General features: G+C 33.9%; 1 protein-coding gene and 1 long non-coding RNA gene across 2 annotated transcripts in view; both read left to right on the top strand.

Annotated features, from left to right (window-relative positions):
* LOC106102800 overlaps positions 1-3,183 on the top strand; it is a 76,532-nt gene extending 73,349 nt beyond the window's left edge. The window contains exons 24-27 of the mRNA XM_013282384.1: positions 4-55; positions 1,100-1,270; positions 1,818-1,962; positions 2,843-3,183. Of these exons, the coding sequence (XP_013137838.1) occupies positions 4-55; positions 1,100-1,270; positions 1,818-1,962; positions 2,843-3,131 (657 nt within the window). The 3' untranslated portion in view covers positions 3,132-3,183. The remainder of the gene's footprint in view (positions 1-3; positions 56-1,099; positions 1,271-1,817; positions 1,963-2,842) is intronic.
* A 2,503-nt stretch (positions 3,184-5,686) lies between these two features.
* Positions 5,687-16,530, top strand: part of LOC106102908 — a 16,996-nt gene continuing 6,152 nt past the window's right edge. Inside the window, exon 1 of the long non-coding RNA XR_001225606.1 lies at positions 5,687-5,809. This is a non-coding gene — a long non-coding RNA (uncharacterized LOC106102908). The remainder of the gene's footprint in view (positions 5,810-16,530) is intronic.

The following is a 16,530-nucleotide window of genomic DNA, read 5'->3' as shown; positions in this document are numbered from 1 at the left end:
GAGACGGTGTGTCTGCCGGCCGCTGACTGGTCGAAGCCCTTCCCTATTTGTAAAGGTTCGTCAATTTTACTACTAAACAAGTCCCACGCTATTAAATGGTGTATTTTATACAAGAGTAGCTTTTCTCTTTGCCCCCGAAACTCCGTTTTCAAATTTAAAACAAATAATTTAAAAAAAAATAAACTAGCCCCACTGATAACTTAGCTTTTTATTGGTCGTGAATTTATGATATCGGCCTAATATTTTATGAGTTATTTCAATATGAAAATGCAAATCGTTCCTAATGTTAATATAGACTAGTTGTTACCTGCGACTTCGCCCGCGTGAAAGTGAAATATAATAAAAATGTAGCCCGTGTTACTCACTGATAACGTAGCTTTCTGATAGTAAAAGAAATTTTGAAATCGACCCAGTAGGTTTTGAGTCATTTCAATACATACAAAAATCCAAATCTCGTCTTTATAATACTTCGAGCTGTTGCCCGCGACTTCGTCAGTGTGGTATTAGAAAACATACAAACTATATAAGTTATAAAAAGCTACGTATCCCTCGGGAACCGGATATTACTCGGGGATGAAGCTTATCCCATGTGTACTCCAGAATTTGTTTTATATCTGTGCCAAATTTCAATAAGACTATAACCGTTGCAGAATGATCGAGTAAACATTAAAAAACTAAATTAATGAATCCCATGGGAACCGTCACTATTCCCGGGATAAAAAGTAGCCTATGTGTTCTTCCAGACTATGCTCTAAACCTGTGCCAAATTTCATGGAGATCCGTTCAGCCGTTTAGGCTACAAACACTAACAAACATCTATCCATCTAAACTTTCGCATTTATAATATTAGTAAGATTAGTAAGATAGTATAGATATAGATTAATCATAAATGATATATTTAATTAATGGACTAATGTTTTTTGTCGAAATAAGTGACAATGGAATACTAATCCTCTGAAATTAGTGTGAACCAGTTTTAAATAAAGAAGGTTACGTATTAAAAACAGGAATATGTCAACAACTAAAAACCCTTAGTTTATTCTAGAATGTATTCGTAATTTCTGGTCTGGTAAATCAGTATTTTCTGTTGTTGTTCCAGAGGTGTCGTGCCCCGCGCTGCCGCCGCCCGCGGCGGGCTACGTGCTGGGCCGCGCGCCGTACCGCGCCGGCGACGTGCTGCAGTTCCACTGCAACCCGGAGCACACGCTGCACGGCAGACCTATCCTGGTGTGCCAGGACAGCGGCCGGTGGAGCGACAAGCCGCCCACTTGTGAGTAGTGGATGTCGCTTATCGAATAAATGTATTTAAAACAACGCAGCTTTTCAATCTATTGCTTTATTTTATGTTGCCCCCATATAACATTTTTGGTTTGGTAATTTTATTCACCTGTTACAAATGTCATCGTAATTAGGATTGAAATTAAAAAGATCATTAGACAAAAATTTCAGACTGTGGATTTTTTTTTATTCATAAAAATACATATGTATTGAAATATTAAATCAGTCATACTTATTAACAATTATAAACTGAATTATCAAAAAGTAACTACTAAAATAAATCAGTCATAATCGTAATATTTTTAAACACTAAATTCAGGAGAAATTTAAATATCACGGTGTCTCATCATTATGCTTCTATTAAGGCTTTATCAGCTTTACTAATCGTGTCTGTGTGCTTTCTGATTACTAACTTACAACAGTATCTAATCCAACTTTTAATCTAAAAATACATCAGTTCATATAACCTAACACATAACCTAACACATCGACATTCAAATACAAAATTGGCTTTTAAATATAAAATTTGCATTACAAAGGTGCGCAAGCGTGCACATACCCCGGCACGACAATATCAGGTCGAATGTCGTCCGTCAAGTTCTACTACAAGATAGGGGAGACTGTCTCCTTCACGTGCGAGCCTGGTTACCGGATTAAAGGAGCTCCGATGCTGCGATGTCTCAAGTAAGTTTTCTTACCAAAAACACGAATTTCATCACATAAAAGAAACAAAAATAAAACGATTATAGTTCTGTGCATTCAGAAGAATAAAAAACAATAAAATACCACCTAACTTGTTTATTGGTTTAGTAATTTACTGTATAATCAGTCACAATGGTACTAATCGAACAACATAAATATTTTACAATTACGGGTAACTCAACTAAAATTGATGACCTGCAGATCAGCTTACACAGTATGCAAGAAACAGATTATTAAACTGGCTCACAGATCAATTTGTAACTACATAGAGGCATCATTTGCGTGTCTTTTGAGTCACTCACAACTTATTAGATCCCATAGCTATACATCATAATAAGCCGTGAGCTGCTAATAGTTGTTGAGCCACCGCTCATCTGTTCAAAGCTATGTGAGCAGATTTTTCGAATGAATTGATCCATCACACAGGGTACCACACTATTTTGGACACCAGTCCCTTGATCATAGGGGATAATCTATAGTCATTTTAATTCAATTCAGAGCTGATATACATAAGTCTACTTTTAAAACACCAAGGATTAAATTTGGCTTGTTCGTTGTGAAAGGATACGTAAGTAGATTATCCATACAAGATCTAAACTAAGAGCTTGTAAAAAATTGTTGTAGCAAATCATACTTTATACTAATATTATAAATTTGAAAGTTTTGATGGATGGATGTTTGTTAGAGTTTGTAGCCTAAACGGCTGAACGGATCTCGATGAAATTTGGTGTAGATGTAGAGGATAGTCTGGAAAAACACATAGGCTACTTACTTTTTTTAATACCACGCGGACGGAATCGCGGGCGATAGCTAATCAACATAATTTAAAGCCGACATTTAAATTGATTACTGTATATTTTAGGAATAGGAAATGGTCGAACGCGATACCATTATGCACGCCGATTACGAACTACACTTCATCGGAATCCGTATTATTGAACGGTGATATCGACGCCATGTTGTCAGACGCCAGTTTAGTCCCCGACATCTTGCGGACGCGAGAAACCCCCGCCATTTTGACACCGCAGAGTCTAAAAGCCGCCATGACACGAGTCGCAGCAACCAGGTTACTTCGCAGAGCATCGATTGAGACGTACAAAAATAGAATTTCTAAAGTAAATAGATTATTGCGAAGAGATTCTGAAAGATAATTTTTAATAGAAGTGATTTTTAAAACAAGATGGCGTCTTTTTGTCGTACAGAAGCTCAATTTTAGGTTATTTATTTTCTTAAGATTTTTATTTCTGAATCTGTATTTGTATATTATTTAAACAGATATAAAATTAGTAATTCATTTTCAATACTTAACAAATCTTATTTTACATAAATATGTAAGAGGAAATTAATTGTACAATTTGTTTTATTGTCCTTCGTAAAGGTTAAATTGTTGTAATTGTATGACTTTTAGGTTAACTTACGTGAATATAAATGTGTTGAAACCCGACATTTGTTGCGAAACAATTGTTTCCTAACAATTTTAATTATCTAGTTGAAAACTAGTTAAACATTTTAATATAGCCAAAGATCAAGCAGTATAAAAAAAAATAATAAAAAAACTTCACTATAAAGAAACGCAAAGTTATCAGAACAATCATATCGAATACCCTAAAATTATATAAAAACATTCAAAGTTTCTTAACTTCAGGATTCCTTCATGTTACTTAATGTAAGATTTCTTTTACGTCCTTAAACTTAGATTTAAATATATGGATTTGATGTTAACATATGTATTTAATATAAGATTTACTATATTAAGGGCCTGTCCCACCACTAGCTGATAGAAGCTCAGATAGCTTACAAATGACGTCACTGTCAGATTGGGTAACAAAATCCGATGTTTCACATATTTTACACGTTGGATTGTTATAAGACAGTTTGCAATTTGGTGGGACAGGCCCTAGATCTAAATATACTTCACATAAAATGTTATAAATAAATTTAACATTTAACATTTGTAAATAATCTTGCTTCGCCAAAGATATTATAAATAGTCCATTTTAATTAATTAGTTTTAAATATTAGAATATAAATTCTATCTATTCTCTAGGAAATCCGTAGTAAATAACATGTTTAAAACGCTGTTACGACGCACAAATATTTGGATAAACAATCTATGAATATTCAAAACAAACAGCTCTAGAAATATATATTAATAAAGGTTTACACATTAAATCTGTGTTCACAAACCCAGTACAAACGCTTAAACAAATCGTTCAAACAAATTGTGAAAATATGAGTAATGTGGTAGCACCTTTATTGTACTTAATATACTTAATATACTATGTACTTAATATAATAGAGCTGTCATCTAGCATATCAGATGCATATCTCCCACATTACATGTCTAATTTATTTATAAACTTTACAGTACATGTTTATTCTGTCCTTAAAAAATAAACAACGATTTCAATATTAAACTAATTTGTTTCATTTAAAAGTTTCACAGATGTCTACTAATTAGTTTGAAATACTAGGATTTCATCAAAGGAAAGCAAGCAAAAAGACAAGAAGATATACGTCCAGAAGATTTAACTAAAATAAAAAAAAATAACGCCTGTAAAATAAAAATAGCAATATTAACGTCTAACGGATTGCATTTAAGAAAATTTCCAATTACTTTCCTTTATCAAAACCAGTTAATCCATCGTAGTTTATAAAAATACATATTCCAAATAAGTCGTATTTTACACCATAATAATATGCAGTTAATTAGTAGCTATTTAAAGAAACAACGTAAACAAGTCTATAAGTTTTTATCAACACATTTTCTACATACCGACCTACATGCGCGCTGACGAACAAAAAAACGACAATTACAACGTCAGCAAGATGAATATGTATTCAACATGCATAAACAAATATGGCGGGAAAGATTCAAAAGGGAGATTTGGCGGGAAAATTTAAGAATGAATTTACACGAGATGATGTTCTTTCTATACTTATGCGTGGTTTACACTTCGTCAATAGTCATTAGCGATCTGATTGGACTGGCAGAGTGAACATTAACTGGCAGAGTGAACATTAACTGGCGCCAATCAGTGTCGCTTACCGTCGCTTCTGTACTGGCCAAGTGTGAACCAGGCATTAACGATTAAAATGGGAGTAAGACTTGAAAATACTAGGAGCACATAAATACTGAAGTTGAAAACAATCATTCTAATATTATAAATGCGAAAGTATAGATGGATGGATGTTTGTTAGAGTTTGTAACCTAAACCGCTGAATGGATTTCGATGAAATTTAGTATACACGTAGAGGATAGTCTAGAAGAACACATAGGCTACTTACTTTTGTTTTTTTTTTCAATTTCACGCGGACGGAATCGCGGGCGAAAGCTAGTAGGTTATAATAATAAAAATGAAAACCAAACTTCACACAGAATACACTAAAAACAAAATACTCTCAAAAAAGCAATCTGCACTAATACTATAAAGAGAAAAGTTTTGGATTTTTCTATTTTTGTATATATTGAAATAACTTAAAAACTACTGGACCGATTTTAAAAATACTTGCACCATTAAAAAGCTATGTTATCAGTGAGTAACATAGGCTATATTTTTTAATTTTACGCGAAGTGGCATGCAACTAGTACACAATAAAGTAACGAAATAATTCCTTGAATTACTTAGATTAGACCTCCCTTAATGTGGCCAGTAATGAACGAGGATTGGTTTCCATAACTCGATGTCAGTTGTCAGTTGTCAGTTGGGCGCGCGCCGCGCTGTCATAAAGACGTGTGTGTTGAATCGCGCCATTTTTACGACTTAAAATACAAAGTTCGGAAATTAGTGCAAGTGATTGTGTTGTGTTTGAAAGATAAGCCTGTAAGGTGGGTTAATTGTTTTTTAAAATACAAAGACATTTAATGCAATTATGATATGGTAAACTACGTACGCATTTTGTTTGTTATGAGTTTTAGTGTGTACACGTATCTGAGATTTAGAATTACGAGTAGTTGTAGGTAAAATATTTTTCATTGAAAGAGTTAACTCTCGATTGAAAAAAAACTATCGAACTTTTAAAAATACGGGAATATTAAAGGAGGTTCTACCACTTACATATTAGTTCACCGTCTTTAACTTGCATTTTCTTGAATATATTTAGAAAGGGCCAGGGCCATTCCTATCTCTGCCTACCTTACATTTAGTTTGTTTATATAAAATGTATCTTAAAGGGCTCCTGCTGTGTGGTCCGTTACTTTGTGTTACCGGTTTATAAAATTACCGAATTCTTAGGTCAGATAACTTGACCCGTAAAGAAGCCAAGTTAATAGTAAGTAATTTATTTTGAATCTAATGTGGTGGTGTGGTGGTCTGCGAAGATATGAAAGACTAGCTGTTAGTAGCGACTTTGTCCTCGTAAAATGTAGTCTATTTTACTCACTGATAACATAGCTTTTTAATAGTATAAGAATATTTGAATTCGGCCCAGTAGTTTTTGAGTTATTTCAGTACACAAAAATACAAATCTTTCCTCTTTATAATATTAGTATAGATTTATGTCAAACCCTAGTGGGCCATCTGGCGTACGCTAGCTATCTAGCTAGCGTGCGTTGACTGAGGGCTAGTCACCACTAAGTGTTGACTGAACCGATGTTAACGAGAGGAAAAATATTATTTTTAGTTCTAAACTAGCTATTCCCTTGCGGCTTCATCCGCACGAAATTATGAAAAAAACTTTATCTTATTGTTTACATTTGGCAAATTACAAATGTCAAAATGACATGACATGATGACAACCTTGCTTGCTTGATGTTGGCAGCAACTTATGGTCTCTTACCCACATTAGTGTTTTTATCCAAAATATTTAGCCCCTAAGTTTAATGGCGTTAAAATATACAGTCTAAAGCGTTTCGCAAGTGTATGGCTTTTTATTAAAAAAAAAAGGATTATTCAAAAATATGTTGTAATTGCTGGCATCTTAGGCAACAAAGAAGTGTGTGTTTACGCTTTATTATAATAGTATAGATGAAAGATGAGTTATAATAAAATAGAATCGCAAAATATATACTCTAAGAATTATCGCTTAAGAACATTAGACATGCAAAAAGTGCATTATCATAATGTATTAATATTATTGCCAAGGTTATTTGCAAAGATACAGGCTTTAGTATAATTGTTTTTGCGTAGTTTTACACGTGTATAAGTTAATTACAGTTCAGTTTTTTATATGAATTATTCAGTTCCACGTATGTTCTACTAGCGAGCTACAACTGAGCGTCGGTGGCTCAGGGGTTTGAGCACTTGACTTGTAATCTACAGGTCTTGGGTTTGAAACCCGCCGTACCAATGAGATTTTCGATTTTTATATACATAATTTACCCGACGTCCTTACGGTGATGAACATATCGGCGAAGAAATTCAAATATAAGTGTAAAGTCTTCGTCAAGTCTAAAGATTGACTATGGCATAGTCGCCCTTAACTTAGGGTAGGCTCCGAGCGTGTGGTGACTACTATAGTGAGCTGCTGATGATGATGTTCTACTAGCTTTTTCCCGCGACTTCGACGACGATTAACGACAATATAGCATCTTTACAGAATTAATCTAATTATTATAGTAGAGTATAATATGTTAAGTAAATATCTAACTTAGTAAACAAGTAAACAGTCTTGACGAACGCGCCAGACTACTCATGCTATATACGTCACACCTGACTAGTATAGTTGATCAGCGGTTTTTAACTGGACTGTCAATCACCTACCACAGTGTGAACACTAATCGGCGCCAATGAGTACATACAATCTATGATTGGCTGCAACTGTCCAACTGTTTTGGCTGAGTGTGAACCGCGCATAAAATTGTTGAAATATTAGTTTGTTTTTTAGTATGATTCTTAAAGATTAAGACTTGTAGATTTGTATTTTTGTATGTATTCAAATAACTCATTAACCATTTAGCTGATTTCAAAATTTCACCATTAAAAAACTATGTTATCGCTAAGTAATTTAGGACGAAGTCGCGAGTGAGCTAGTCTATAATCAATTGCAAATGTCAAAATACCATTTAACTTACTATGGCAATCTTGCTTCCTTTATGTTGGCAGCAACTTATGGTCTCTCTCCCACATTAGGGTTTTTATCCAAAATATTTACCCCCTTAGTTTAATGGCGTAAAAATATATAGCCTAAAGCGTGACGTTAGTGTAGGGCTTTTTATTAAAAAAGGACTGTTCAAAATTATGCTGTAATTGCTGACATCTTAGGCAACAAAGAAGTGTGTGTTTACGCTTTATTATAATAGTATAGATATAATAAAATTGGAAAATCGGATTTAATTATTTTTGCCTGTCTGTCGGCTAGGCCAATTTTGACCTGACTTTCACTGAAGAGTAGCTGACATAGACAAGCATATAGGCTACTTTTTTATCTTAATATTGCGTGAACGAAGACGTGGGTAACTGCTAGTATATTAATAGAGACATTTATTTGTAATATAAACTATAAAAACAATACAATAACAAAACGCAGCTGTAGTTTTTTTCGAACAACATTGTTATTGAATTCTAATCGAATGGAACCGGTTTTATCTAGATATGGAGGTAATAAATATTAAAACATTTCTCGAATACCAAAGTAACATAGATCACAGGCTTTATCGAAGACTAGCTGTTCCCGTGCGGCTTCATCCGCATGAAATTAAAAGTACTTCATTTTATTGTTAACATTTGTCAAATGTCAAAATGTTGCTTCCTTGATGTTGGCAGCAACTTATGGTCTCTGTCCCACATTTGGGCTTTTATCCAAAATATTTACCCCCTAAGTTTGATGGCGTGATATATATAGTCTAAAGCGTGAAGTAAGTGTAGGGCTTTTTGTTAAAAAAAAGAATTATTCAAAACTATGCTGTAATTGCTGACATCTTAGGCAACAAATAAGTGTGTGTTTACGCTTTATTATAATAGTATAGATAACTGTAAAATTATATTAATTGAGAATTAAGATACATTAATAATTCAAGTTATAAATAAAATATACATTAATTTGAGTGTATTTTATTTCAACGCTTAAAAAATAGAGAAATATCTAATCCAATGGGGATGTTTCCTAATTTTTGGAATTGCTTTTATTATGTAGATAAACCATATCTAAACAAGAAAAAAAATATAATAAAATCATATACGCAACATTTAATTACAAAAACGCTTAACTAAAAACAACTTCTCGGAAGACCGCGAAAACGCCTCATGACATGACGTCACTTCTTTGCTAACAAACCTCGTGTCGCGGTCTGTCAAAGTCATTCAAAGTGACCAGACGTAAATTGAATTAGCTATTCAAATAACATTTACTATTTTTTTTTCTTCATAGTGATCGAAAAATTTGCTCGTAAAATATGTCGTAAATATAAAAACACTTAATAATGGAGTCCTCATAATATAACACACGCAAGCTCAATTATTATAATCATTAAAAAAAATTATAACCACAAAATGCACTGACATTCACTGAAGCTGGTCACACTGCCATGTTGTTTGCGAAGAAGTGACGTCACCGAGCTCTGATTGGTGTTTGAGATAGAGTAATGGAGGGTAAAAAATATTGCAGCGTTTTTAATTTATATTTCAATGGAGACAAACATTTAAGGTCTCCAAATGTTATTATAGGTTTTAAAATACTGTCTTTAAAATATTAAACATAACTTTATTTGAATTTGTAACATTAGGAAACATCCCCATCATGGCGGCCATTACCTTTTTCCAGTTATTTTTTTTAATCTACTTACACTACTTATTATTTATATAGTTCGTATGTTTTCTTATACGCGGACGAAGTCGCGGGCAACAGCTCGTAGTTTATGGTGTGTCTAAATAATTTAGATTAGTTTGACAATTCACTTCAAATTTAGTAGGGATGGGTTGTGTAAATCAGTCACGAATCTTATCGATTTTCGATTTTTATTCTTATAGAAGTTGGAATCGATAGATTCGTAATTAAAACTTATGAATTAAAAAACAAACGCTGTTTACTCGAATTAATAATGACCTTCAGAACTATTACAAATAATGAGAGCAAATAAATGTTTATTACTACTACAGCCGTACGTAATCGAATTTGATTTCACTATTATTTATTATTATTGTCATCGTTAAATTCTCTACACTATAATCAATACTAGAATTGTCCACTAAATTTGTTAATAAGAAAATAATAATTTTCGATAAGTTTTTAAACCGAATATCGATAGTTCATTATTATTCGCTGCGTGTTTGTTCCATCACTACGATACCTGTCTATTAAGTACGCCATTTGCCGTCATACATGAATTCGATACTTCTTATGCGTCATTTATCAAACTAATCTATCTTATTTAGACAAACTATAGTCAGAGTTGCATTCGCTTTAAGTATTCGGTTAACGTCTTTCTGCATACGTTTTAATTACGACTCACGACTACAGCGACATCACGCGGCTATTATGTCACCATTTCGTGCGTTGAATCCAATATAGCATGCACTTGTAAATACTGCACACGTGTATTAAGGTGAGTTTCCACTAAACTTTTCATACTTCGAAAACACATCTAAATCTATCATACTATTCATACTTTTATACTAATACTAGCTTTCGCCCGCGACTACGTCCGCGTGGAATTTAAAAAAAAAATTGAATAGCATATGTGTTCTTCCAGACTATCATTGCAATGCCAAATTTCATCGAGATCCGTTCAGTTTGGGCTACAAACTCCAAACATACATCCATCTAAACTTTCGCATTTATAATATTAGTAAGATTAGACGTAAGATTATAAATGCGAAAGTTTAGATGGATGGATGTTTGTTAGAGTTTGTAGCTTAGGCTGAACGGATTTCTATATTTGGTATAGATGTAGAGGATAGTCTGGAAGAACATATAGGTTACTTGCATTTGTTTTTTTTATTCCGCGCGGACGGAGTTGCGGGCGAAAGCTAGTACTAATATAATAAAGATAAAGCGTAAACACACACTATGATATTTTTTGGCGTAGGATGTCACCAATCACAGCTCATACTTTATTTGATTAAAAACTTTGTTCTGGGATGGATTTTATAGATTTAATTCCCTCTACCTCGATTATCTTATAAATAAAAACGTTTAAAAATTCTGAAGATGTTCGCAAGAAAATTACGCACCGAAGCGTCTGTCGGAAATGTTAGTTTTTCATCACTTCAAGGTCGTGCAGAGGTCAAAAATGCACCCAACCGTGACCATACATAACGTAATAAAGTAATTTTATCCTTAACAACAAAACTATAAGATTCAAATTCGACTATCATCAAAATTATCAGCTTAAAATTCTACTTATATTATAAATGCGAAAGTTTGGATGAATGGATGGATGTTTGTTAGAGTTTGTGGTCTAAACGAGTGAACGAAATTGGATGAAATTTGGCATAGATGTAGAGCATAGTCTGGAAGAACACATAGGCTGCTTACTTTTATTTTTTAATTCCACGTGGATGGAGTCGCGGGCGAAAGCTAGTTATTCCATAATCATAGAAAAATCTCTCCAAAATTATTTTTCTTACTTTAAAAGAGTATAATTCCAATACTGAAATCTTTGAGCCAAAATTCCCAAGGAATACTCCAAGTAACAGACTTGAATTCTTGTTTATTCTTTGCATTGACCGTTTTTTTGTGACTGAAACGCCACTGTTTGCCTTGAAGAGTTATTTACAGATTCACCGGACCTGGTTGGCTTTGAGGTGGCTGAGCGCATGGCGCTTAGCCTGAACCTCGTTTATAAGTAGCTTGAGGGCCTCAGGAGCCTTAGCACAGGCCGTTACTTCGTTATTATTACCGGACCTTTAGCCACTGATCCTAATAAATAGACAGGTTAATAGAAATGTATTTATTACTATTTGAATTTGAAAAAGCGGGTGCACACCCTTAACTAAACAATAGCACTGTTGTGCGATTGTCGATTATTTCGCAGTTCAATTGTTTACGCAATTATAAATCGAGTAGTGTCCATATAAGCTCATAGGAATCAAAGCGAGACTAAACAGTTGTGCGATAGTTTAGTCAAATGTGCGCGCTCTAATAGAGATAAAATTCAGTTTTCAGCAAAAAAGTCAGTTTTATTATAGGAACTGACAAATTTAAATTGGAACAAGTTGTTCCACGCATCCTATTATTTGATTATTAGATTTTTCTCTGATGGAAGTCTATATTAATATTATAAAGAGGAAAACTTTGGTTGATTGAAAGGGCTCAAAAACTACTGGGCCTGTTTTAATTTTTTTTTACCGTTAGAAATACCTATGAGTAACATAGGCTATATTTTTTCATTTCTTTATTATTATTTTTAAATTTCACGCGGATAGAGTGACGGAGTTGCGGGGAAAAGCTAGTAATCTTAATGACCTTGGTTTAAGCATATTTGACCTTGACTAACCGTGCAGTAAATCGTCCGTTTCCGCAATCGGATGTCACTTATTATCTACAATGTTTGTAATTTTACCTTTGAGTAGTACTGTTATACCAAGTGTGAGAAATCTGCAACATGTATTTTAAAATAGCTGTAAACTGAACATTTGGTTGTTCGTATCTTGAGTCAGAATTACGATTCACTTTAATATTAACTCATACTAGTTATACTTCATACTTTTATACTAACTAGCTGTTCCCATGCGACTTCATCCGCATGAAATTATAAAAATGTTATATTATTGTTTACATTTGTCAAATTACAAATGTCAAAATGACATGATGACAACCTTGCTTCCTTGATGTTGGCAGCAACTTATGGTTTCTTTCCCACATTAGGGTTTTTATCCAAAATTTACCCCATAAATTATGTTGAAATATAAAGCCTAAAGCGTAACGTAAGTGTAGGGCTTTTCAAAAATATGCAGTAATTGCTGACATCTTAGGCAACAAAGTGTGTGTGTTTACGCTTTATTATAATAGTATAGATTATAAATGCGAAAGTTTAGATGGATGTTTGTCAGAGTTTGTAGCGTTAATTACTGAACGAATCTTGATGAAAATGCAAATAAATGTAGAGGATAGTCTGGAAGAACACATACGTACATAGGCTACTTACTGTTTTTTATAAAAAAAAGAAAAAGAAATAATAGTAAATTAACAAAAATCTATTGATATATAAAAATGGATTCTACGAGTAGGTAATAAATGTTTGTTTTCAAAACTTACAATATAAAACTATACTATATGCTTTAACTGTGGAATTTTCCAATAATCACCCACGCGTCCGGTTATCAGTTATTGATATAGGCGTTAACTATTGTTTTACAACTCGGGTAATAAAATCTTTTACTTACAAAATGATAAACTAATAGTTAAAACTATTATTTGAATAACAGTTATATAAGAATTAATTTCTATTTTTACAACTAGCAAATGCCCAAGGCTCCGGCCTGTGTTCCAGGACCATTGATTCTCAACCTTTTTTTTGTTGCGGCACATATTTAACGATTTCAAAATTTGACGGCACACGAAGAAAAAGATAAAAAATGTTTATTTACTACACACTATATAAATAGTTTATGACAAAAATATGCCAAATTTGGCTGCACACTTTTGAAATTTAGCGGCATACAAAAGTGCCGCGACATAGTGGTTGAGAATCACTGTGCTAGACTATGTTCTACAGTTGGAATCTTCATGCCTTTATGGAAATCAGTTCACCTATCTAGGAGATACCTTTTAATAAACATCCATCCGAATATAAAAACGTTCGCATTAATAATATTAAACAGCTTTCGCCCACGACTCCGTCTGCGTAAAATTAAAAAATAAATGAAAGTAGCCTGTGTTCTTCCAGACTATCCTCTATATCATTGAGATCCGTTAATCAGTTTAGGCTACAAACTCTAACATACATCAATCTAAAGTTTCGCATTTATAATATCAAGTAAGATGAGATAGTAATTTTAATTTAATTTAAATTTTAACAGTGGTAGTGCCCGCTTTAACATCGTAGCCCGAATGGGCCGGCACGCCCGGTGTAATACCACGACTACACAGAAGACAGGCGTGAAATGGAAGCAATTCCGTGTTTCGTCTGATGAGTGCGGTGCCGGGGGCCTAATTTAAGTCCCTTTCTCTTTACCACCCATTTCTTAAGAAGAGGATGGGAACGGGAAGTGTTGACAATAGAGGAGATGCATAGGAAGGGGAAATATCCTCATTATGTGCGTTTCCTCCGTCGGATAAGGGTAGGCAACGCATCTGCAATTGCGGATGTCTATAAGCAGCATTCGCTTTGCCATTTTGGCGGATTCAGGTGGCCGCTTGCTCGTTTGCCATCTTATGTTATAAAAAAAAGATATTAATATACTTTAAAATATAGTCTAAACAAAGTCTAGACATACATATATACATACGTAATCTCAAACATTGAAGTAAGATTATCTATGTATTTACATTCCACATCAAACTTAGATTATATACTTGCATATATAAAGATATCTAGCTTTCCACATTCCACGAAAAGTATATAAATTTCTCAGATTGAACCCCATTGTTAGTTACTTGTTATGGGAAATTAGGTCGTCTTATTTCACATGAACGTAATTGCTGTAAGTCGACTGAATTCTTTGATGTTTTTATATAACGTGCCAGAGGTCTTTAAAGTGGGACTTGACTTAAAACTGTTTAACTAGCTTTCGCCCACGACTCCATGGAATTAAAAAAGTAATTAGTCTTGTAGACTATCCTCTACATCTATGCCAATTTTTATCGAGAGTCGTTTAGTAGTTTAGGCTACAAACTCTAACCAACATCCATCTTTCGCATCATACTTCATACTAATATTATAAATGCGAAAGTATAGATGGATGGATGTTTGTTAGAGTTTGTAGCTTAACGACTGAACGAATTTCGATGAAATTTGGTACAGATGTAGAGGATAGTCTGGAAGAACACATAGGCTACTTACGAGTGAGAGCCAGTTTATAATATTAGTAAGTTTTCAGCGTAGCAAATACGTTAGTCGTTCAAGAGAACGTTGGTAACTAGGGCACTCAACTTGTAATAAGTAGGAACAGGGTTCGAATACCGCCACACCAATGTCTCGATTTCCAAAGAAAACTACAATTTGGCCTCCAAATAACATTTCTTAAATGCTTTTAAAGATCCCTCTTTCGATAATTTAAATTTATTTAATAATCAACATTTTATCTTATTAATAGTTTTTTAACATAACCATAAAAGGCAAAAGCAATAATTCCGAAAAAGCCACGAATAATTGCAAGAGCGATATTAATAATTCATGGTATTATTGATTGCTTTTTTAATAATAATAAGGCTTTAAAGGGTCAATGGCGTCCCCTTGGCCAAGCCATACAAGGATGACATAGCAATGCAGGAAGTGAATTTATGTGTGTGTGTGTTTGCGTGTGTGCGTGCGATGCGTCATGCACTATCAAGCTTAGTTTAGGGCTGACACAATGTAAATTTTAAAAAAATCTGATTTTTAACATTAAAAGGTAGTATTTAAAATAAAATGAAAAATCGATTTTAAATTCATTTACAGATTAGAATATCTAAATATAAAGCAGCGATTAAAATTGGTCATATATGTAAACGTATTCCTTAAATTATTAGGTTAACTGTTTTTTTAATGGTTTATAATTCTTTCTATGCAAATAAATTTACTTTGTTCCATATTTCTTTTAAACTTACTATACAAGAAATTCAATGTTAACTTTTTTTTCAATGTTTATTCGACAACCCTAACTTTCTTCACACTCTACTTACCCGTGAACAAATTGATCGATGCTCTATCTCGCTCACTGTTATCGACCGAGTCTTTTCTCTCGCTCACACCTAACTGTGGCCGTACAGTTATACGACATGAGCGTTCAATAAAACTTGAAGAAAACAATACTTGTACCTGAATTTCACTGTTCGATGTTTGAGTTGTAGTCTGTTCTAAATTCAAAAAAGACAGCCATACAGCCAGGCAAATAAAGAGGAAGCTGCACCCCCCTTCCTCAAGAGTACTTTCTTCGGTCCTCTATCTGTGTAGCCGTCCACATTCCTTTTTTTGTTTATGTCATCATTTCTGCTATACTAATCTTTTGCTTCTCAATTTCTCCACCACTGGCTCTATTTTCAAACTTACACATTCTGAATTTTCGATAGTGGTAGAGCCCGCTTTAACATCTTCGAATAAATGGGTCGGCTCGCCCGGTGTAATACCACAACCACACAGAAGACCGGCGTCAAATGGAAGCAATTACGTGTTTCGACTGATGTGTGTGGTACCGGAGACCCAACTTTAATCCCTTTTCATTCACTTTTCCCTATAAGAAAAGGACGGGAAGGGAACGTGGACTTCACGCTGGAAGAGACGCATAGGAAGGGGAAATATCCTCTTTATGGTTTTCTCCATTGATTAAGGGTAGACAACGCATCTATTGCGAATGTTTATTGGCAGTGATCACTTCGCCATTTTGAGGGGATTCATGTTGCCGCTTGCTCGTTTGCCACCTTATGATATAAAAAAAATTACCCCTTTTCACACCAAAAATCCACCTTTCGACAGCAACTGTGTTGGCTGTATTCATAATAAAATAAAACTACATAACTTAGTTGTAAGCC

The sequence above is a fragment of the Papilio polytes genome, unplaced genomic scaffold (genome assembly GCF_000836215.1).
Source record: "Papilio polytes unplaced genomic scaffold, Ppol_1.0 DF823901.1, whole genome shotgun sequence".
NCBI classification, from domain to species: Eukaryota; Metazoa; Arthropoda; class Insecta; order Lepidoptera; family Papilionidae; genus Papilio; species Papilio polytes.
The sequence above is the reverse complement of the archived record's forward strand: the minus strand, read 5'-3'. Positions and strand labels throughout refer to the sequence as shown.